Source organism: Propithecus coquereli, unplaced genomic scaffold (assembly GCF_000956105.1).
Source record: "Propithecus coquereli isolate 6110/MARCELLA unplaced genomic scaffold, Pcoq_1.0 Scaffold11, whole genome shotgun sequence".
NCBI lineage: Eukaryota > Metazoa > Chordata > Mammalia > Primates > Indriidae > Propithecus > Propithecus coquereli.
Window position 1 is genome coordinate 9,802,159 of NW_012134969.1, and position 22,598 is coordinate 9,824,756.

The following is a 22,598-nucleotide window of genomic DNA, read 5'->3' on the forward strand; positions in this document are numbered from 1 at the left end:
TGACCATCCTGGGAGCTTCTAGATTGTGCTCAAGTCAAGCCAGAGAAACGGGCTGGCTCTCTAGGGGGATCACTACCCCCAACAGACCTGGAACTCGTGACCTCGGTGGCCGGAGGGGAGTGGGGCCAACATGCCAGGCTGGAAGCCGGAGCATTGGGTCTGAGGACTGGCTCTGCACTCACCCAACATAGACCTCAGACAAGTCCGTTAACCTCTCCTGGGCACCGCCTTCATCTGCGAACTGACGACCACTGAGGATAATAACGGAAGTGATGCTTCTCTGCCAAGGAAGCTACACTCAGTAAATAAGTTACTACGTGTGGAAATCCTTCATCAACACTAAAGCATTCTGCAACAGTAAGGTGTAAATGTTTCTGCATGTGAGGGGCTATGTCAGCCTGGTTCCTAGGAGAACAACACAAGCAGAGGATGCCCTCGATACGAATACATTTATAATGCTATTTTATATCTACAGGAAGAAAAGCATGGTTATTGTTCTAGAGCAGGATAGAAACATTTTTAAATATTTTTCTTTGTGTCACAGACCTCTTTGAATATCTGATAAAACCACAAGTGCTTTCTCACTTTCTTTAAAAAAAAGAAAAAACAGCAAAAATAAACTGTGCTAATAAATCTATCCAATAACCCTTTACATACACTTTCCCGGAGCCCATGGCCTCTAACACCACGCAGCTTAAGAAAAACCTGTTCCAGAGACTAGAGGCTTCAGCTCCCCGACTGACGTCCAGGAGAGAACGGACCGTGTAGAATAATGAACACGACAACAATGTTTGGCATCTGCCTGAGAAAAATCCTAGAGGCAGCATGCCTGGGATTCTAATGTACTCATACAAGGCTCTTGAAAAAATAGTTCACGTCTGATTTTAACCAGTTTGAGTTCAAATGTGCTCAGGCTAAAAAACGTGTCTGCCCCACGAATGTGGCCACCCTTCAGCTCACTGATGCTTCTGTGCAAAAAGTCGAGGTCTGGATATCTGAATCCTCCCGCCTCCACAATGGGCTGCTATCCGGTGACAGCCGCGAGGTCCCCTTACCTCGGGGCGAGGCTCTTCCAGGACGCTCAGATGCCTGCTCGGAGCCCGGCTTATCGGGGGATCTGCGAGCTCCTGCCAGCGGCCTGGCTGTGTCCACCCTGGCCCATCTCGGGCGACTGGATTTTACCCCGAGTAACACGCAGTCTTTAGCTAAGGACTGTCCCTACTAAGTAGAATTTCATTTTGGACCCAGAGAATTCAGGACTGGGGCCAGCTCAACCCAGGTGGAAATGTAAAAAAAAACCCGCACCAAGATCAAGTCAAACTGGGTGGTGAGACCACGTCCAGCGGTGGAAGACGAAAAGGAAAGAAAACAGCAGAGAGGCAAGGCACTGTCACGCTTTCTCCACCCAGCTGGGGCCTTCCACGGGGGAGCACAGAAGCTGCTTGCACCAAATGGTGCACTAAGCCAGCCGGGGCGCTTGCTTTCAAGCTCACAGCGCAATACCCCCCGCCTTCGGGTTGTTTATGGCATCTTGGCTTCCGGATGCAAATATCCCCCCATGAGAGATGCGCGGGTGACCGAGCCGGGCTCGCTGGGGTCCCAGAGATCAGAGGCCTCCCGGAAGGCAGATGGCGCGAGGCCTGGATGTCGCCTCCTGCGCTTCCAGCTAGATCGGGTGGCGGCAGCGCAGGCAGCTGGAAGGCACCCACGGGGAGAAACCGAGCACCATGTTCAGAAAGATCCACTCCATCTTTAGCTCCAGCCCGCAGAGGAAGGAGGCAGCCGAGAGCCCCTTCTATGACGGAGCCAGCCCCACGGTTAAGCTGATTCGAAGCAGCTCCATGTACGTGGTTGGGGACCATGGGGAGAAATTCAGCGAGTCCCTGAAGAAATACAAAAGCACCAGCAGCATGGACACCAGCCTGTACTACCTGCAGCAGGAGGAGGACCGGGCGTGGATGTTCTCCCGCACCCAGGACTGCCTGCAGTACCTGCAGGAGCTGCTGGCCCTGCGCAAAAAATACCTCAGTAGCCTCGGGGACCTGAAGCCCCACCGCGCCCCGGGCGTTTCCCAAACCTCCTCCAAGTCCTCCAAAGGAGGGAAAAAGGCCCCCGTCCGGTCCACTCCCAAAGAAATAAAGGTAAGCGCTGCTGAGTGTACAATGTAGATGAGAGTTCCTCACCTGTTGGAAAGCTTTTTCCCACCCACGCAGGGTTTAATTTGACGCATTCTGAGCAGGGGTTCAGTAGTCCTCAGAGACTTCCCATGGCTGTCTCCCCAGCCTGGGGCAGGGTGGGGAAGCCCATGTTTATTTTGAATGCTGAGGAAGCACGGAGGGGCAGCTCATGGTGTCCACAGAGCAGCCTGGGGGGGAAGACGTGGGCTTTGGTGTCACGTGGCCCCTAAGTTTGCATTGTATGTCTGCCATTTACTGCCCGACTTTATAGATCAGACAATGCTTGTATGGATGACAGTGAATAATTTTCCAAGAAATTTATTACTCTTTAAAAAATTGTTATTATCGTCTCTAAAAGTCCTGGCGAAAAGGGAAATCTTCATACGAACTAGATGTTTTCAAATATCTGGGTGCTTAGCCCCATGCTAGCCGAGGAACTGGAGGATTTCCTCCGTGTGTACCTTGGGCCCAGGCATGCTGGTGGCTCAGCCGTGGCTACAGAGAGAGTCTGTGCCTCTTTCAGGAGACTGCTGATGACTTTGGGCACTGGAGGCCCCAGACAGACACAAGCATGAGATTAGCGAAAGAAAGAGCTTGCATTTATCTAGTTGCTGGTACTTATCACAGTGTTTTGTACACATGGTCTTTTTTGAGCATTCCAGTAATGCCAGTTCAGAAGGCAGGGGAGAACTCCTATATCACAGCAGGGCAACTTTGGCATAGTGACCCTGCTCCAGGCGTGAGGTCACCTGATTCCAATTATGAGTCCCCAGTTCATTCAGTTACTCTTGCTTTCATTTCCTCAAATTTGGTGCTGATGCCTGTGGTTCGAGGCTGTTCTGTCCTATACTCTCATCACTCATTTTCCCCGATGCCCATACTAGCAGGTGTTCAGAGCCAGCCTGTCTCCCACTTCCTTGCTGTCTCCCGGGATTGTCCCGCAGGCTGCACAAGCTGCATTAATGTTGAATGACTGATTGGCCTGCTATCAAATCTCTAGCTAGGGCTTGCCCTAACCCGACTGGTTTCAACTGTGCATGTTATACCAGGTGGGAGCAGTTTAAACAATCATTTTAACTCCAAAAGGATATCAGCGTTGGGGCCCATACAAAAGGGTCCTAGTCTTGGGTCCCAGCATTGACCCTGTGTCCAGCTAGCTGTAGGCTTGTGGGCCAGTCACCTGCTCTTTCGGTGCCACCTCTGATAACAGAGGGGGTTGCAGTGGTTTCTGAACTCCTTTCTAGCTTGAATATTCAGGGGTTCCAGGCTCTGGTTAGATTTCCTCTAGGCACTATATTACCCCGCACATGGAGCCCGCACTTATTGGACCTGGCTAGCTCCCTTCCTTGCTGAGCTCTCTGAAGGTAGAGGGAGGGAACAGAAGCAGAATGACCAGCTCTGGCCCCATCAAATGGCCATGAGGAGGGACACAGACCTGATACAGATTTCCTCGGGAGATGCTTCTCACCATAGTGCAATCAGGGAAGAGTTTTGAAGGGTCCTTGAAGTCAATCAGACCAAGGTTTGAATTTTAGCTCTGCTGTTTACCACCTGTGTGCCTTTTTCAAGTGAGGATTACTTCCCTGGGCCTCTTTTTCTGTAGCATAGAAATGGAAACAATGATACGCCTTGAGCGGAGTCAGCAAGATGCTGCACGTGATCACACCTGGCACGTACTGGGTACCCCGGTATTTACTCACTTTGAAATGCTGGGTGCAGGAGGCTCTTAGCAGTCTTTAGACGAGCTTCTCTCCTTCCCTGCAGCTCCTGCAGAAAGCTCTGCGTGCTGGGCTTGCCTGTGAAATGAGGGAGCAGGCTCTGTGGCTAGCAGGGTGGCCCGTGGCTGCCTGGGCCTGTGTGCACTGCAGGGACAGGGACTAGAACTAAGCACTCCCCTGGAATGCTATTCCTCTCCTGCTTTGGGAGGGGAGAAAACCCCGCTAATGCTCAAGGTTTAGGTAACACCATTCTTTTCCCCGACTTCCTGTTATGGGTTGAATTGTATCCCTTCAAAATTTGTGTATTGAAATCTAGCCCCCAGTATCAAAGAAAGTGACATTATTGGAAATAGGGTCATTGCAGATGTAATTAGTTAAGATGAGGTCATCATGAAGTAGGGTGGGCCCCTAATCTAATATGACTGGTGTTTCTATAAGAAGACTGCTACGTGAAGACAGAGATACAGGGAGAACACCACATGAAGACTGGAGTTACGCTGCCACAATCCAGGACCTACTAGAAGCTGGGAGACAGGTCCTTCACCAGTCCCTTCAAAGGAACATGGCCCTTCTGACGTCCTGATCTCAGACTTCTGGCCTCCAGAACTGTGAGACAATAAGTTTCTATGGCTCTAAGCCACCCAGCTTATGGTAGGTACTTTGTTATGACAGCCCTAGGAAGCGAATACACCCCTCTATAGAATTAGCCTCTTTTCTTCTCCAGCATTGGTCCGGACACATCTCTGTTTTAGCATTCATCACATCCTACTGTGGGTTGCTGAAACCTGTGTCTCCCCTGGTGGACTACAGTGAGCTTGGTGAGCTTGAAGCTGAAACAGTATCCTTTTCATTTTCTATCCCCGGAGCATAGCAGCGAGTACTGTCGGTCACTTGTGGATGTTTTATAAACTTGCAAAGTCTGATGTCTTTGTGCTGTAGATCAAGGGAGAGCTCGCCTTCATTTAGGGAGTGAGCAGTGTTCTCTGTGGCCCCAGGGCACCCCGGCAGGCCCTCCCTCCCGCCCTCCCTGCAGATACCAACCCCAGGTATCTTAGACAGAACCTAAGTGCCCTTGTCTATCCCTCTTTTGTGGCAAGATAGTGGCTTTTAAAGTATGTTGATTAAGGTTCATAGTAGTAAGAAATATATTTTAGATATTGACCCAGTTTACCCGAACACACAAGCAAAACAAAAGTTTCATGACATACTCTTACTCCTGTTCCTTGCTCGGCACCCATGCGGGTGGATGGGAGGAGGACGTGAGGACACAGTAGAAGTGAGGTGAGCGGGGAGGGGGGGTGTGGGAAGCCCCCCAGAGACCCTGCGTGGTGGGGTCCTTGCCAGGCCCTGTGACAATCTGCTCCTCCCTCAGAATAGGAGGCCATTACAGAAATGAATGAAACACACTTTTTGCAACATTTTAAAATCAAAACAACAACAAAAATCCGTATCTGAGGATTTTTGTGTCAGTGCTGGGCATGAGCTGCAGTTTGGGACTCACTGTTCGGATGCTCACGTCAGAATTTCCAACTCCGGGCACCACGCACGTGGCAGAAGGAGAACGTATTTGAAGTGGGTCCTGTCCTGGAGCGTAGCCTCTGAATCAACAGGGCAGGCCCCGCTCTGCTCTGGGCACCGTGGGCGATTCTGCCGGTGAGAAGCGGTGACGTTCTGCAGCACTCCCGTGCCACCGCCCAGACACCCTCAGGAACAGCCAGCAGTTACCGCTGACTCCTACTTGTCCTCCAAACCTGACGTGCTGGCGCCTAGCACCATTCTACAGAGGGGTGTGCCCCTCCTGAGCCCAGGGGAGAACTCAGGTGCCGGGGGATGGATGAACCACATACCCTTTGTCAAAATCCTCTGAAGACGTGGTTCACCCCAGGAGAGAAAAACGTCCGTGAAAAGTCAAAAGCTGTCCTGTTGTGTCTTGCTATGGCCACTGCACCCCCACCCAGCACGTTGGAAAGCCAGTCGCTCTCTCTGCAGCTTGTTCCAGGGTCACGTCGGGGGCTTTGGCCTGTGTGTTCCTCCTCCGCGTTGCTTTACTTCTCTCCTTTCTCTCCTTCCCATAAACATCACTTCTCTCAGCTTGGCTTTTTTTTTTTTTCCTAATAATAGCTTTACTTTTCATATATAAAACTCACACGTTCAAAGTGTACAAATCAGTGATTTTTAGTCTATTCAGAGTTGTATAATCTTCCCCACTATCTAATTCTGGAATATTTTCATCACACAACTTTTTTTTCTTTTTTCTTTTTTTTTTTTTAGTGTGGCAAAATAAGCATAGCATAACATTTACCATTTTCAGAATGTCACTTTACAGTTCCTTAAGTGAGTGCTTTTTAGTGTCCCAAAATTATGGGTAATGAAGTCTATTAAAGTCAATGAATTCTTAAGAAATTAAGTGCTTTTCTTTGAATGATTTTGTATCAATTTTTTAAGAGTAAAAATGCATACTGCTAGGTATCTTTCAAATTATTGATAGCTGGACAGTAACCAGAGTCCTTCACACTAGACTTTCACGAACTTTTCCAAATTATAATTTATGTAAACCCATAACAATTCATCCAAAAGACTGTTAAACACTAATTAACATATTTTTGGAACACTTTATGAAACTGTTGCTAGTAGTACACTAGAAAATGAACTCCTTAAGAGATCACGGACACTAAAAATACTTCATTTAGGAATCAGAAGAAAGCTTTTATCAAAAGTTTGACAATTACTTCTTTAAATATAAAACAGTCTTTTAAAGTAAAATATTTAGAAATTCAAAAAATTACCACTGTAACTATTTTTAAGCATACAATTCGGTGGCACTGAGTACATTCACCAAGTTGTGTCATCATCACTACCATCCATCTCCAGAAGGTTCTCATTATTCCAACCAGAAATGTTGTATCCATTAAACACCAATTCCTCATTTCTCCCCCTCTCCAGTCTGTCATGGCCTCTGTGCAACTTTCTATCTCTGTGAACCTGCCCACTCTAGCTCTCATATAAATGGAATCATGTGTGCAGTGTTCAGTATTTGTGCCACTGGCTCATTTAACTGAGCATGTTTTCAAAGTTCAGCCGTGTTGTCACATGTGCCAGAACTTCCTTCCCTTATGGGCTGATCAGCTGGGGTTTTGATGGGAAGCGAAGAAGAGAAGTTTGAGACTGTGCTCTGACTCTGACCAGAGTGTTTGCTGGTATTTGGGGTCCTCCCTGAGGAAGCTCCCTACACTTCCACGGCCAGATGAACAGGCAAGCGGCCAGCATCCCACTGTGAGAACTGGGCCACACGAGTGCACCCTGGCCTGGCCAGACCGTGGAGAAGAGCCTCAAAGAGTCTGGCCACAGAGGCAGGGCGGGCTGTTTGGGGTTGGCTGTAGCATCCTGCATCAGCCCCGCACAGTCCAGATGGTCCGGGTTGGACATTTTCTCAGGTCAGGGTTATTGGTCACCCACCACAGTCAGAAGAAACTTCATTAATTCTCCCATGGATTTTCTAGCTCTGAGCAGCTTGGATTTTTGATACGTCTGCCTGGATGAACTAGCTGCGAAACATACCCTCTTCCTCCCCCCTCCCCCCCGCCCCCGATGAAAGAAATTCGCCTGTTATAAGAATGATTGAAAAAGAACCAATTGAATTCTGGAGAATGCCTGCCAAAAGCACTTAATTTTTACGGAAAATAGTTTTATTCTGACGATCGTTAGCTTTCAGAATCAAATTTCTATCAAGGTCACTCAGTCTTGGCTCATAATAATTAGGCCATGTCAACAGCACATAGAAGGCGCTCGCTCCTCTATGGCAGGAGGATCTGAATCCAATTCATCTAAAAAGACTCCAAATCATGCATATATCAATTGCATATGGGCTGCTTTACACTGCTGGGAATTATTTTTCAAATCTGTTGGGGAGACTTTTGGCAAATGCAGTGATACTGAAATGCAGGCTTTCAATAAGCATCAGTTACTGAGGGGTGGGGGGCAGTCTCTATCTCTTGGCCCAGATCTGGTATATGGAGTTGAAAGGCAGTACAAATTCGATAGGAGCTGCAAAAACATATTCCGTTATGCTTGGCAGAGGGCTCCCCAAGATGGCAGACAGCGTAATAGCGATTGATAACAGTGCATGTGATTGCTACAGCCCCTCTCAGTCAAGCCACAAGATGTGTAATTATATTCCCTAATCTATCCTCCAAGCGCAAGCTATGGCTCTGCCTAGAAACAATACTTCCTCTTCCCTTTTTCCTCTCCCCTACACCCCGTTTGCCTGGCGAACTTCTTATCCTTCGAGACAGCAGAGAAAACCCTTCCCTGGGAGCCTTTTCTCACATCCATCATCTAGTGCATTTCCCTCCTTCCTGGGTCTGAGCCATGTCTCAGCACTCAACAGACCCACTGTAATTTTCCCTCCATTTGCTTAACTCTGACACTGACTGTGAGCTCATTGAGCAGAGGCATCATGTCTTATTTATCTTTTTAACTCCAACCTCTAAGCATGGTTTTGGGCACATAGTAGATGCTCAATAAACCAACAGCCTGAGAAACTCCAAATGTAATTTAAGAAGGAAATCATTACAAACTTTGATGAAAGATTTAGAAAAGTCATAAGTCTGTGGTTTTTATGAGTAGAGGTTTGCTTTTTCTTTTTAATGGAGTAGAATATAGTTTGAGTACATTCACATGGAATTATATGCTAATAATTAAAATATCTACTATGTAATTGCTAAGAGCCCACCATCAAAAGGACACTTTTTTTTTAGCTATACATATTTTTCTGATGATAAAGTTATATTTGCTCTTTAAATGAAATTTATGAAACACAGAAAAGTATAAGGAAGAAAATATAAAATAAAAGTAACTTAGACTCCTATTGTCCAGAGATAACCACTATATAATTTTTAGGTATATTTTCTTTCAATCATTTTTTTCCTATATATTTTCATACATGTGTGTTAGGGTTGCAAGATAAAATAAAGAATGCTTAGTTAAATAAGAATTTTTTAGTATAAGTGTGTCCCATGCAATATTTGGTACATACTTATACTAAAAAATTATTCATTGTTTATCTGAAACTGGAATTTAATTGCCATCCTGTATTTTTATTTGCTAAATCTGACAACCCTAGTGTGTGTGTGTGTGTCTGTGTGTGTGTATGTATAAACTTACAAAATTTGGTTCATATCATACATACATTTTTGTATTCTCTTCTTTTCTGTTAATGTTATATATTGTGAGTCCTCTTCCATCTCATTAACTAGTTTTTTTGATAACAAAAGTTTGAAAGGCAAATTTAACAACTCACTTTCTGTAAACAATAATTAGACATTATAAATAAACACATTTTTCTCTATGTCTATAGAGGATTTTTTTTTAGCAGAGATTCCTACAAGTATGATTAATGGGTCAAAGGTTAAAGGTCATTAGTTTTTAAAGATTCTTTTAACATGTTGGTTTCCAGAAACATTTTACAAATTTACACTTTTCATCAACAGTGGGTTTCACATAAGCTCTTCTTATTGCGCTTTATCCGCATCAAGTACTGTCATTACTTTTCAGTTTGCCAATTTAATGGATACATTACATTATTTTAAGGTACTTTTCTTTGATTATTGCTTGCGTGAAGAATGGTCTTTTTCTTTTTTTGTCTTACTAATGCATACTTCTTGTTTAGCAGATTGTCCATTCATGTCTTTATAAATTTTTCTTTTGGCTGTATTAAAGTTTTGTTATTTATTTATAGGGACTCTTCTTCTATTAAGGATATTAGCACATTGTCTGCCATGTGTGTTAAAAATATTTTCTCCAAGTTATGTATCTTCTCAGTTGGCATTTTCTGATGTACAGATGCTACTGATTTTTATGTCTTTAATTTTTGTCTTTGGTATTTCTTTCCTTGCTTTCATGCCTAGAAAGTTCTTCCATGTCTCAAGGTCAATTGCGTATTTGCCCTTTTCCCCCTTCTTTATAGTTCCATTTTTGAAAAGCCAACCCATTGATTTTGATATGTAGCAGGAGAGAATCCAACTTGCATTTTCCCCAAATAGCAAAGTTTCCTGACACCATTTATTGACAACTCCATCCCTTCTCTCACTGGACTATAATATTTCACTTATTGTATGTGAAGATTTTACACTGTGTTTCAAGCATAGTAATTCAATTCTATCAGTTAGGCTTTTAATAGTTTGATAAATGTGAGCAATATTTTTTTACTCACTGTTTCGTTAAAGGCAAATGGTCATTTAGATGACATATAAGGCAAGGAGTTAGGAGGTCCTAGCAAAAGAAGTAATGGCTTTAAGATTATAAAGCTGGGAAAAAATAAACCTAAAACTATCCATTGGATCCTGTGAGTCTAGAACCTCTATTACCAGAGACAGAAGATGTGCAGCTGTGATCCCCGAACTATTTTAATGTTTAGTTATAGTAGATAATACCAAGGTTTAGTTATACTAAAGTTCCTAGCAAACCTCTTATTTTGTCTCTTTGTGTTGATTTCCTCAGCTCTGTTGTCTACTTTACTGATTTTTTCTTTAGCCCTGGCAAATCTACCATTTAGCTTACCTAGTAAAAATTTGTGTGTGTGTATGTCTGCATATGTATTTAAATTTAAGTGACTATTTTCTAAGTTGTTTGTTTTTCATATCTACAGTACTTGTTTCATAAATTCCCATTCTTTTTTCACAAAAGCCTATTCAATTATGGATACACATTTCTATAGGTGCTGTCATATAAAAGGGATAAGTATCTCTTTTGACTTGGTCCTGAATATCCATCCCATGGATAGCAGAAGGCAAAAAGGATGCATTAGATGGAGCTTTTAAGGTTTATTCTGAATACCTTCTTTCGATAATATTAAATTGCTTGTGGATGAATTTGAGCTGTTTTACATTTAATTTCTCCCAGACGAACGATCTAAGGGTCCACTGGTGTTCTCATTCCAGACCAATTCCACATTTAATCCTGCAATTTCATCACTAATATTGACATTCACAGGTCTAGGTATGATAAGCCCAGAGAGTATTATCAGTACTCCATAAGAAATAAGATGTATAGAGTTCTTAAAAGTTGCCAAGTTCAATCCACAAGTATACATTAGCAACATGAAAATTGGTTGGAGAATATAAACATTATGTAATGACATGTATATAGAAGCATACATTCATTCACTCAACAAATTTATTACTCTGTGTCAGGCACTAGAATAGGTGCTCTGCATTCATAGATGGAAAGACAATATGTCTGCCCCAATGCAGCCCATAGTCTGAAGCAGCGACTGAACCACACTGGTATGTTAAGGTGTCTTGGAAGAAAAACAGGTAGAATTACAACCAGAATGTTGGGAGTTGTGAGCATCCTACAACCTCTCTCCTCTATGCAGCAGCCGGCAGTGAGTATTTATCAAAAGGGGGCATGTCATATTTGTAAGTGTTGTTTGCCAAACCCACTCAAAGAAGAGGTTCAGGATCACTGGTCTAGTGTGGATTAACACGAAGTGCTGCAGTGGACCTATCCACACAAGACTGGAAATAAGCATAGAAAAGATGCTCCGGGTCTGCCTGCTGCAGTTGGCAAAAGCTTCAGAGCGGAGGTGACACGTGAGCGGTTTGGACCCTCTGAGGAGGTGAGGGTAGTTGCCGAGTAAAAGACGTGAGAGGGGTACGGATGCTTAGTGGTGGTCTCTTTGGCATTGGGTGGGTTTAGAATGTCCCCTCCTCTCCCCTCCTACAGAATGTCGGGAGTTTCGTTTTGTGGAATTCAGGTCTCTTGCACCTAAATACTGACAGAGCGCAGAAGAAAATGAACAGATTGGAGAAGGGGGCAGCCCAGGTACCCAGAGGGCGGGTCAAAACAGGCAGGATGACAGGCTGCTATGCAATGCAGAAACCTGTCAGAAACTGCCCTCAAGGAATTAGAGATTAAAATGAGAAATACAGTGGAGTTTGGTTTGGAAAAATGCAAAGGATTCCATCTGGGAAAAGTAATCTGAGGCCCAGGCCTGGGCTGGGGAGATGGTGCAGGGGAGGTTTGGAAAATGATAACCCTGAGGCCATGGAGGGTTAAATGTGAAAGGCAAACTGGAGTGGAGTCCGCAATGTGATACAGATGCTGTCAGAGAAAGTGCCTTCTCGCTGGGGCTGCGGCAGGGCTGATCGCAGAGGAGCACGGCCCCGTGAAACTCAGGCCGGGCCGGGCTGCAACATGAAGCAGGCTGCATCACATTCAGCCTTTCCAAAGACCAAAAGGTCTGGGCTAGAAGAGTCAAGAGTGGGAGGGAAGCTGATCCACTTTTGCCTGGAGTTGTGAGTTCAGGGAAGGAGGACAGTTTGGGGTCTCACCCAGGGGTGTTGATGACTGAAGTCTCATTTTGCACAACCATCTCTTTGTAAAGTAGATTTTCCTGTGACATTAGCTTAAGCCCGAAGGAATCACCAAGGGAATGTCCTAGTGTAGGTCAGAAAGCCCCATGGAAATTGTGAGAAGGCAGAAAAGGCTGAAATCAGCCTGAGTTCAATCCAGGGCTTGAAAAGACTCAGCCCAGACTTGTAGCTTAGACTTCGTACTTAGAAAATCAGCACAAAATCCATCTGGAGACATTTAAAAGTATACTTTATAGAAAGGACGATAGAAGCTCTGTTAACCAAATCCTACTTAACTAACTTGCCAGATCTCTTGTTGCTTACCATTCTCTCTCTAAAACACCCATAGCACGCTGGGTACTTACAAGGAGAAGCCTACCCCGCACTGTAGCATTATTACAGGCAAAATGCAAAAGGACATATACACAAGAGTTTTCATTGCAGCACTGATTGTAATAGCAAAAGATAGCAAACAACCCAAAGATCCATCGATAGGGGACTGGCCTTTGTTCCTACAGAGTATCTGTATGGAGGACAATGAAGCTATTAAAACGGATGGGAAGGGCCTCTATTCACTGCTATGGAGTAATCCTCAGGACACATTGAGTGAAGAAAGCAATGTTCACAGGTGGATATGGGATGCTCCTTTTTGTTTTTGTAAAAAAGTGAGTGAATACAAATATAAACACATGCTCGCTTATATTTTCAAAAAGAAATGATGGAAAGATAAACAAAATACTAAAACAGGGATAGAGAAAATGAGGAGAAGGGGCTGGCATGGAAGCTAGCCCTCTCTTGAATGTTAGTTACAGTTTTGGTTTGGGAACCAGGCATATTGCTTACATACTTTTAAAGCATTAAATCAAAAGGGAAAAAAGCAATCCCTAAAGCATGAAAACCAACTGAAGCTTATGAACCTAACTGATTACCAAGTCAACAGCATAATCGCACAGAAAAGAATTATTTCAAGGGACTTTAAAACAGAATTTTGGTTATACATTCCAAGGACAACACACACACACACACACACACACACACACACACACAGAGACACATCTTAAATTGCATTCAGTGGGCTTACTATTAATAATGTTGGTGTTATTATTTTGAAACTATTATATGTGATAATATAAATAAGCAATTTTTGTTAATGTTATATAGAACCAAGATTTTCAGTGTAAAAGAGGTACAAATATAAATTAAAGAATTTAAGTATGAAACCTATAATACTTGATTCGAATTGGAGAGACTGTCAGTTTCTGTTCAGAATTTTGAGAGCTGGAAAGACTCTCACTCCCATCCTCACAACAACAACAAAAAACAGACAAACTGCAAGTTCATGACTGTTTTTTGAAACCACCAGAGAACTGAGGTCTCAGGGAAACCAACCAAAGCGAACTCTAAGGGAGGAGATCAACCTTCAGGGAGAGACAGAATGACTACACTTGCCTCCCTGGGGCAGATACATACAGACGCTGGTAGGAAGACTTCACCTAGAGCTGTTGACAAATCGGTGGTGGCCGTGTATGAGAGGGGAGAGAGTGGGGAGTCCCTGAGGCTGCAGACGTAGATGGAGTTCACCTTCACTCTCCAGGAACCTCAGCGGGTGCTCACCAAAGATTGGCAGAGAGTCCTGCGAAAGTGTCCTTACGGCGCAGGCCTCGGGGAGGGAACAGCGGCTGCTGAGGGAAGTTCAGGGAGCCCTGCCCAGATCATTCTTTCTTATCTCCCCCTGGAACAAAAACTTTAGTAGAAGAGGGGAGTATGGGAGGGATTTCTAAGGCATCCCGGGCTCATAATTACAGCTGGAGGAAGGGCAAGGCTACAGAGAAGGCCACATCCCCAGGGACAGAGTGCCTGCCCGAAACTGGGGGCTAATCAGAAAAGCAGTGCATGCCCTCCTGCCTCTAGCCGCCGTGCTAACAAGCATCACATAGTAAATAGCAGCGGAATACTGCTAGGATGGGGCAAAGGCATAGAGAGAGACCCTCTCTTGAGGGCAGCACAAAGGGAAGACCTAAAGCTGAGGTTGCAGAAGACGTTGAGGAGAAACTCTCTGGAAAATTAGCCTCTACTTTAAATACAAGGCATTACTAGAGAAATTCAGTCTGTGAGGCACTTGGAGTAACTATAGCAGCGACAGGCCCCAATCCCAACTAAATTCTTATCTAGATTGACTCTAAGCCAAACTACAGGCTTAACCAAAGGAAAAACCATTTCCAGGCATAGAAACCTCGGTGTCTATTGACCTACACAAAAGGCCCGGCTTTCCACAAAAATTATGAGTCATATGAAAAAGCAACAAGAAAACAATGCAGTGCCCAGCAACAAAGCAACTGATATAATCAGACTCAGATATGACACAGATGTTGGAACCATCAGAGAATTTTTTTAAAAACTATAATTAATATGTTAAAAGCCCTAATGGAAAAGGTGGAAAACATGCAAGATCAGATGGAGAATTCCAGCAGGAAGATGGAAGCTGTAAGAAAGAATCAAATGAAGAGACTAGAAATGAACAGCACAGTAACAGAGATGAAGAATGCATTTGATGGGTTCATCCGTAGACTTGATACAACCATGAAAGAATCAGAAAACTTGAGGATGGGTCAAAAGAAATGACCAAAACTGACATACAAAGAAAATACTGTGAAAAAACATAATCATCAAATGCTGTAAAGTGGTCCCCAACCTTTTTGGCACCAGGGACTGGTTTCATGGAAGTCAATTTTTCCACGGACTGGGGTGGGGTGGGGTGGAGAGTTGTGGGCGGGGGTAGGATGGTGTGGAGCTCAGGCGGTGATGGGTGGCCTGTTTCCTAACTGTGTCACACATAGAGGTGCTGTTCTTTTCCCTCCCAACACACCAGTCTGTAATTTAATCATGTTCACTTTTAGTACCATCCCACATAAAATAAAAAAACTCTACATTTGGTCAAAGGAGTTCAAAGGGCCCAGGTTAAGACATTTGTCCTTTTTTTTCTCCCCAAGTCCTCTTATTTCCTGTATTCCCCAGAGAGCTTGTCATTACTTCACATGTTGACTTTGTCAGTTCTGGAGATCGTGAGTTCTCCGTTGAAGCCCACTGCGGTGTTTGAATGTCCGTGACGTCACTTGCTCATCACCATTTGGGGACTATATTGTGCAGACAACACGCGATCACGAAGGGGAATGAGGACAGAGCCTGAAACCTGGTCAGGCACTGAATAGATTTTTCTTAACTGTATATTTTATTTTCCCTTATACTGTTTAAACAATCATACTCATTTCAATTTATTCCATGACTTGAGCCCACATTTGGCCCTGTTAGAAACGGACAACTCGTATAAGAGCATTTTCAACATGTCTCGTCTCTTTCCTGCTGTGAGCGTCTCATCACCTACCTAAGGAAATGTACAGTCTCCTAATTGGGTGTTTGTGAGCAGGGAACAAAGCCAAAGAAAGACTGATTATTTTGCCTAATGTCTGATAACAATTCCACGACCAAGAAAGAAGTGGACCTTGTAGTCCTCTCACTCCGCCTCCTTGCGATAACTAGAAGTTCATTGCCCCATGGCAGGTACGGACTGGAAGCGTCCACCTTCCTTCCACAGGGCACTTACTCAAATTTGCCTTTGAAACCCTAAAAGTACCAAACTCCATGTGCATTTTGTGTTAGCAATATTTAACCCTTTTTGGCATCTCAGGCAACTCTCTCTTCTCCTCTGGCAGAAACCAGCCTCGAAGAAATACTCGCAGTTCAGCGCCGACGTGGCCGAGGCCATGGCTTTCTTTGACTCCATCATTGCAGAGCTGGACACAGAGCGGCGGCCGCGGGCTGCTGAGGCTGCCTCTCCAAATGAAGACGTGGACTTTGATGGTGAGTCTAGGGGAAGGCAGTGGGAGCTTGGTGGCCGAAGCGGGGCAGGGCTGTGGTGCAGTGCACGGATGGGCTGGGGACACTGGGGTGGACTTACGAGACAGGCTATCAGAAATCCCACCTCCCTGATTAGAGGGAAGCCCTGCAAGCCACAACCTGGCCCCCTAGCCATCCTCTTTGGGGACCTTGTGCTTCAGTTGTCCCAGCTGCCACCACTCCAGCCTGCCCCTCCAATGTCTGGGGCCATGTTGGGACAAAAACTCCCTCCCTGTGGTCCACTTACCACAGCTGAGACAAGCGGGACTTTCCTGAGACTCCAAGGAAAGCAATAGGGACATGATTAAAGAAAGAGACTCTGAGGGTGTAGGGGGTGTTGATTAATAAGTACAGAGTTTCAGTTTTTTGGGATGAAAAAGTCCTGGAGATTACTCAAACAACAGTGTGAATACTGAACTGCACACTTAAAAATGGTGACAATGGTAAATCTTAAGTTATGGACAATTCACCACAATTGTTTTTTAAGAAGAAAGGGAACAAACTGTATTTGAAAACCCAGCTCTAACCCTACCCAGGCTAGGAAGTAGGTGGTGTGCAGGGTAGGAGAGGCCCAGGGGGCCTGCCTGGGCCCAGCCTGGGTTTCTGGACAAGGGGCCAGGGTGAGGACTGAGGTCATGCTTCTCCTTACTGAGGCGTGGCACGGGCTCCCTTTTGGTGGCGAGCAAAGAATCCAAACACGTTCACAAGTCTAGCCCACTTTTAGATTCCATCGCTCAATTTTCAGTTTCTTTAATCTTTGGCCACCTGTGGTGCAGTTTTATTAGGGGAGGGGAGTGTTCCTGGCCCCTGGATACTAAGATAACAGCTTTTGGTACCAATATTAAATCATGCCTGAGTGTTTTGTCTAATGCTCAAAAGACGACAAGCTTGTGATTTACCACTGTTGTTCCAGCCTAGATAGATGTGCATCTGTGAGACTTGGGTTCTCAAACCAGGTTCTGTGCAATTTCACGAAGGTTCCCCCTGTTCCCCAAGCTCATTCGCACTTGCAGGTGATCCATCAGCCCTCCTCTCCTGCAGCCCCTCCAGTCCCTGGCAGAAAGCAGCCCTCGCCCTGGGAAATCTGGGACTTTGGCAAAAAGACGACAAAATTCACTGAGGATGCAAGTGCCATCTTCACAGTTATAATTGTTTTAAAGAAAATGACTGTGTCATGAAATGGCCATTTTTCTCTGATAACAACAATAATATATGTTCATTGTAAATCAAATCGAACAACACACCAAAGTATGAAGAAGTAAAAAATATGACCTATGATAATACTACCACCCAGAGATAATCATCACTGTTACCATTCCAGTGTATGTCCTTTCTCAAGTGTTTTTAACATACATGCACAGACCTGCTTTAATTTTTTTGAAACAAAAATGGGACTCTTTTCACTTAACAATTTATAACACATCTTGGGCATCTTTCCAAGTCAATAAATATAGATCCGTGTCCTCATTTTTAATGGACACGACGTTCCATTGTATCCCCCAACTGCAGAGTCAAAAGGCCTTTCTAAGACTTTGCTGTTACGAACATGGTCGTCTCTGCCCATTTGCTGTGAGTTTCAGCTCGAGGAACTGTTTCCTTTGCCTTATGCTCCTCCCGATGGCGAGTACTCCCTTCCCGGGTCACCCGCTTCTCTCTTCCAGTGGCCACCAGCTCCCGGGAGCACAGCTTGCATTCCAACTGGATCCTGCGAGCGCCGCGCAGACACTCCGAGGACATCGCCGTGCACGCCCTGCACACCGCGGACGGCCAGTTTCGAAGGAGCACCGAGCGCAGGACCATCGGCACTCAGAGGAGACTCGAGAGGCACCCCATTTATTTGCCCAAGGCTGTGGAAGGGGCATTCAACACCTTGAAATTTAAACCCAAAGCCTGCAAAAAAGAGTAAGTGCTCGGGCTAAATAGCATAACCAAGGATGTTCTCATGTCCTCCAGATGCTTGGGGTAGTTCTTAAGGTGCCTTGAGCCCAATCCCTCTTGCCAACAAATATTCTTGTATATTTTGGGGTGGGAGGTCTTAGTTAAAAGAGTTGTTTTGTCGGTTGTCTACTCTTTGGCCTGGTTCACTGCGTTTGCCTACTCCTGACTTGCTCTGGCCTGGGGTCTGGCCCACTTAGCCCTCATGCTTTGTGCCTTCTGCTTTCATTGTTTTCCCTAAACGCCACTAATGCGTCATGCGTCTCAGATTTTTAATGAGAGTTTGGGTTGAACAGAGCGGAGCACCAAGAGGGAACTGATGTCAAGTGACTCAGATGCCGGTGCATGGAAGGCATTGGCCAGGCGCTGAGATGTAGAACGTCTTGCTGGCCGGGCCCCTCTTGGGACATCTCCGTTGTCCTCTTTGCCTCCAGATTTTCCTGTCCTAAGACTATTTACCATCACTAACCCCAGATTCCTGTTGCCGACTCAGAGCAGTGAGTTCTCTCGGGGTTTTGCCCACCCAGGCCTTGCTGCGGGGCCTCGCCTCTCAGAGCAGAAGGCCCTGTCAGGACTCAGCAGCTGTTTTCCTTCGCTTCTACAAAAGCCATTGAATCCTAAGGGATTCTGGGGTTTCCTAGGTGGCATTTTCCTCCCATAATAGTAGACTGTGCACTGGACATATTAAAACCACAAACCAGCCCTCGTCACCCATCCTTCCTCTTCAAGGCCAGGCTGAGGTCCAGTGAGGTCCATCCACAGCTCCCGTGATGACACTATTTGGTCCCCCACAAGGTGCAGGACCAGGGGAGTAATCTGCTGGTCTCCAGGGGCAGGGTGGTCTCCAGGGGCAGGGTGGTCTCCAGGGGTAGGGTGGTCATCTGAGCATCCCTTCCCTGTGTGTCAGCCAAGACAAACTTGACCCTCCTGCTCATTCCTCCCTTGCAGCCTGGGGAGCTCCAGACAAATCCTCTTCAACTTCTCGGGAGAAGACATGGAATGGGATGCAGAGCTCTTTGCACTGGAGCCCCTGGCGCCACGTGGGGAGGACTACTATGAGACAGAGAACCCAAAAGGGCAGTGGCTGCTTCGAGAAAGACTCTGGGAGCGGACAGTGCCCTGACTCCATCTGGGTTCCTTGGAGAACCTCGGGCTGGGTCCCTGAGAAGGTGTCTACTCTCAGCACAGAATGAGGTGTTTGGTAGAGTTAAAAATGGAAATTGTAACATGATCAAACTCCTCAACACACAGCCTGCTGGTGCCCAGCTAGTGCCAAACAGACCTGTGGCTTCCCAGGAGACATGCCTCAGGAGACTGTCAGAGCCTGGTTTTCCCTGCATGGGCAAGTTAGCAGGAGTCACAACCTGGCTGGTCTCCAAGAGCAGAAGCAATGGAAGGTCTTGAGGTGGAGTGTCTGGGCTCACTTCCCTGGCCTCCCCTGGCCTGTTCCTTGTTCTCCAGGTGTCTGTCCAAGTGGCTGCTAGCATTGTCCTCAGTCCTCGAAACAAATCCACCCATGAATCTCTGGGTCAAAGTTTGACAAGAGGTAGTTCCTCTTTCTACGGGGCTCAGAAACACCCTGGTTCTGTGCTGGGGTTGCCTTCTTTTGCGCAAAATGCAGTTGAAAAAGCAGCTCCTTTTGTTCTCTTTTCAGACTTTTCCAGAAACTTCTGCTGGATTAGGTTGAACGTTATGTCAATGCCCTGGCAGTGGGGTGAGGGAAGGAGTGTGTTGGGGCCCTGCCTCGGGACCACACTATCTCCTCCAGCCCAAAAACTCAGCTCCACTTCCCACGGGCAATTGGCTAGAGAAGATGCAAGATGGAATGATTTTTTTTTTTCTTTTTTCCTAATTCTCATCCAGAAAATCTTTATAAAAATTCATGGAATCAGTTCATGGAAGGCTATGCCTCTCCCATTCCCCAATTAGAAGGGCAATCAAATTCATTAAGTTCTTTCTGTCCAGAAAGGATTTCCATATTTCAGGAACTATCTGAATCAGAATTACATTTAAAATGTATTCTTTCCCTTTGTAACATACTTTTTGCATTTTTTGCATATAGTTGTGCCCATTCAAGCTTGAGAACCACTGGCTTGCAGAATACATTGAATTTTGTCCATGTCACTTACATATATTTTTTGGCATTTTCTTGTAAATTAGCCTGTGCATGCCTAGGAATGTATGAGGGCTTTGGGGGATAAAGGAAGGAGACAGACTAGGAAAAATTAATCATTTAAATTAAGCCAAGGATGTTCGAGGCTAAGATCACTCTGAGAACTGAATAAAGGCTTCCCTTCTGCTGGGTCCATAGGATGAAATTCCTATTGTTTTGTTTTGTAGAAAGAACTTTTTATTTATTTGAACCTAAATACCTAGATTATCTGAATCTAAGTATTTGTAACTCCTAAGAGAAAAAAAAAAGGCAACTAGTAATTCTATGGCATTCTTAGAAATTTTGTATCAGCACATTTTCAGAATGAAAACATACTGAAAATGTTTTAAGACTTCTCTTTATTATTTTTTGAGTGCCAATGTCAATGTTTAGGAGGTTTCTTTCATTTTGTTGCTTGTACTAACCCAACTATAGCCAGAAGCTTGACTGAAAAATAAATGTTTGGGAAATTTGTTTTATAAACTGCATTAAAGCACTGCAATTTATCACCATGAATCTTTCATTTCCCCAAATGTGGCCATGTTTGAAGGCTCATGTATAAAGAGTTCACTGCTGAGGATAAACTCAGGATAAAGTTCTCTTTACTCTGCCTCTTATCAAACTACAGTTTATCATAGATCGACCCTGACATTATGCAGTGAAGACACTGTATACATTTTGCCTTTGCAGATAAGAAAAAATAAACAGGACCGAGAGGATGTTTGGAGTCCTGATTTTTTTTTTAGCATTTATTGCTTATGGGACACCAAGCTGTGCTTTTCTACTTTGTTTTGTATGTTTTTGTCTTTAATGAGACTACACACAAACTGCCTGAAAAATTCCATGATTTGTAAACATAAGGATGGCTTGTCTTTGGGGATGAGTTTTAGATGTCTGAGGTTGCTGATAAATACCAGAATCTGGGCTCTGCCTGGGGAATCAGGAGATGGTGTCTGCTGGGGTTTGAGATAAATCAAATCTGAAACAATAAAAGTCAATTCAGAAAACCCAGCTGAGTTGACTGATTCTTCTCCCCTTGAATTGACCAGTTACTCAATGGAATCAGCTGGTCACTGGGGCACTCTGTTGGCAGCTCCAGGCTTCCCAGGAGTCTTGTTTTGACAAATGAAAATCTTTCTATCCCTAGACAGGATGTCAAATGAAGAGGATGAGAGTCCCTGACCCGTAGCCTGTTCTTTAGCCCCTGGTTTCCAGCTCCCACCACAGAATGTCTTCTCCTTCATGGAGGAAACACACGAGGGCTGTTAGTTTGATTTGAATCATGTGTGCGCTGGCCCTTTGCCATGCAACTGAGAACACGGCTGCCAGAACAGAGCTCCCTGGTGCCCACCCTCCAACAGGGGCCCAGAGAGGTTCTAACAGGAGACTGCACCCGCCATCAGTGACGGCCTTTCTATAGCGGATTAGTTTCCTATTGCTGCCGTAGTAAATCACCACACATTTAAAGGCTTAAAACAACACAAATTGATTCTCTTACAGTCTGGAAGTCAGAAGAACCAAAATCGGTTTCTGTAGGTTAAGTCAAGGTGGTGGTGGGGTTGTGTTCCTTCTGGAGGTTTCAGGGAGAAGCCATTTCCTTGCCTTTTCCAGCTTCCAGGGGCTTCCTGGTGGCCCTGTGCTTGCATCACTCCAACCTCCTGCTTCCATCATAACATCTCCAACTGCTCACTCTGAGCTCCTGCTTCCTTTTAATTAGGTCCTTTGTGATTACATCAACGTCACCTGGGTAATCTGGGATCATTTCCCACCCCCGTCTCCAGAGCCTTCATTTAATCCACGAAATCTGTTTTGCCATGTAAGGTGACATTCACAGGTTTTAGGGATTAGAATGGAAACACCTTTGGGAGGCCATTATTTAGCCAACCACACAGTATTGTGAGACGTTCTAGTCCTTCTAACAAATCCAGCCCAGTTCCTTTTTATGCGTAAATATAACAGCATGATACCTACCTCTGACTTGGCTGCCATTTCCAAATTCTTTTGGTTCTAGTTGCTACCTTGTAATTCTGTCTTGTCTGACAGGTTCCAATTTCAGAAAGACTTTTCAATTATACGAAATTCCCAAGTGGAAAAACATGGCACTTCAACCCCGTAAGGATGAGGGATGGGCAACAGTTCTGGATAAACGCCACTGCTGGTCACGACTGAGGTTTTCCCTCAATCAATCCATCAAGCCTTTAGTAAGCAGCTGTGTGTCAGGCAAAATAATATGACATATGCTTTCTGCCCTTCAGCAACTGGTGACCCAAAGGGGGAGATGGGACGAACACAGACAGAGCAGTGCTGACCACTTACATGTCACTGAGTGTCTCTGTCCACCTACAAAGGGAGTTCCATGAAGGGATGG

At 45.0% G+C, this 22,598-nt stretch overlaps 1 protein-coding gene across 1 annotated transcript; it reads left to right on the plus strand.

Annotated features, from left to right (window-relative positions):
• The first annotated feature begins 1,727 nt into the window (after nt 1-1,727).
• Nucleotides 1,728-19,201, plus strand: LOC105813673. The gene is made up of 4 exons (XM_012648445.1): nt 1,728-2,141; nt 15,960-16,107; nt 17,805-18,045; nt 19,027-19,201. Exons 1-4 carry the CDS (start codon nt 1,728-1,730, stop codon nt 19,199-19,201), a joined length of 978 nt encoding a protein of 325 aa, XP_012503899.1.
• Nucleotides 19,202-22,598: the final 3,397 nt, after the last annotated feature.

Bases quoted from the DNA above. Each gene is read 5' to 3' on its own strand.
- LOC105813673 (XM_012648445.1), top strand. From the start codon at position 1,728: ATGTTCAGAAAGATCCACTCCATCTTTAGCTCCAGCCCGCAGAGGAAG. The intron at 2,142-15,959 runs GTAAGCGCTGCT...CTCCTCTGGCAG, and splicing joins CCACTCCCAAAGAAATAAAG to AAACCAGCCTCGAAGAAATA. The intron at 16,108-17,804 runs GTGAGTCTAGGG...TCTCTCTTCCAG, and splicing joins TGAAGACGTGGACTTTGATG to TGGCCACCAGCTCCCGGGAG.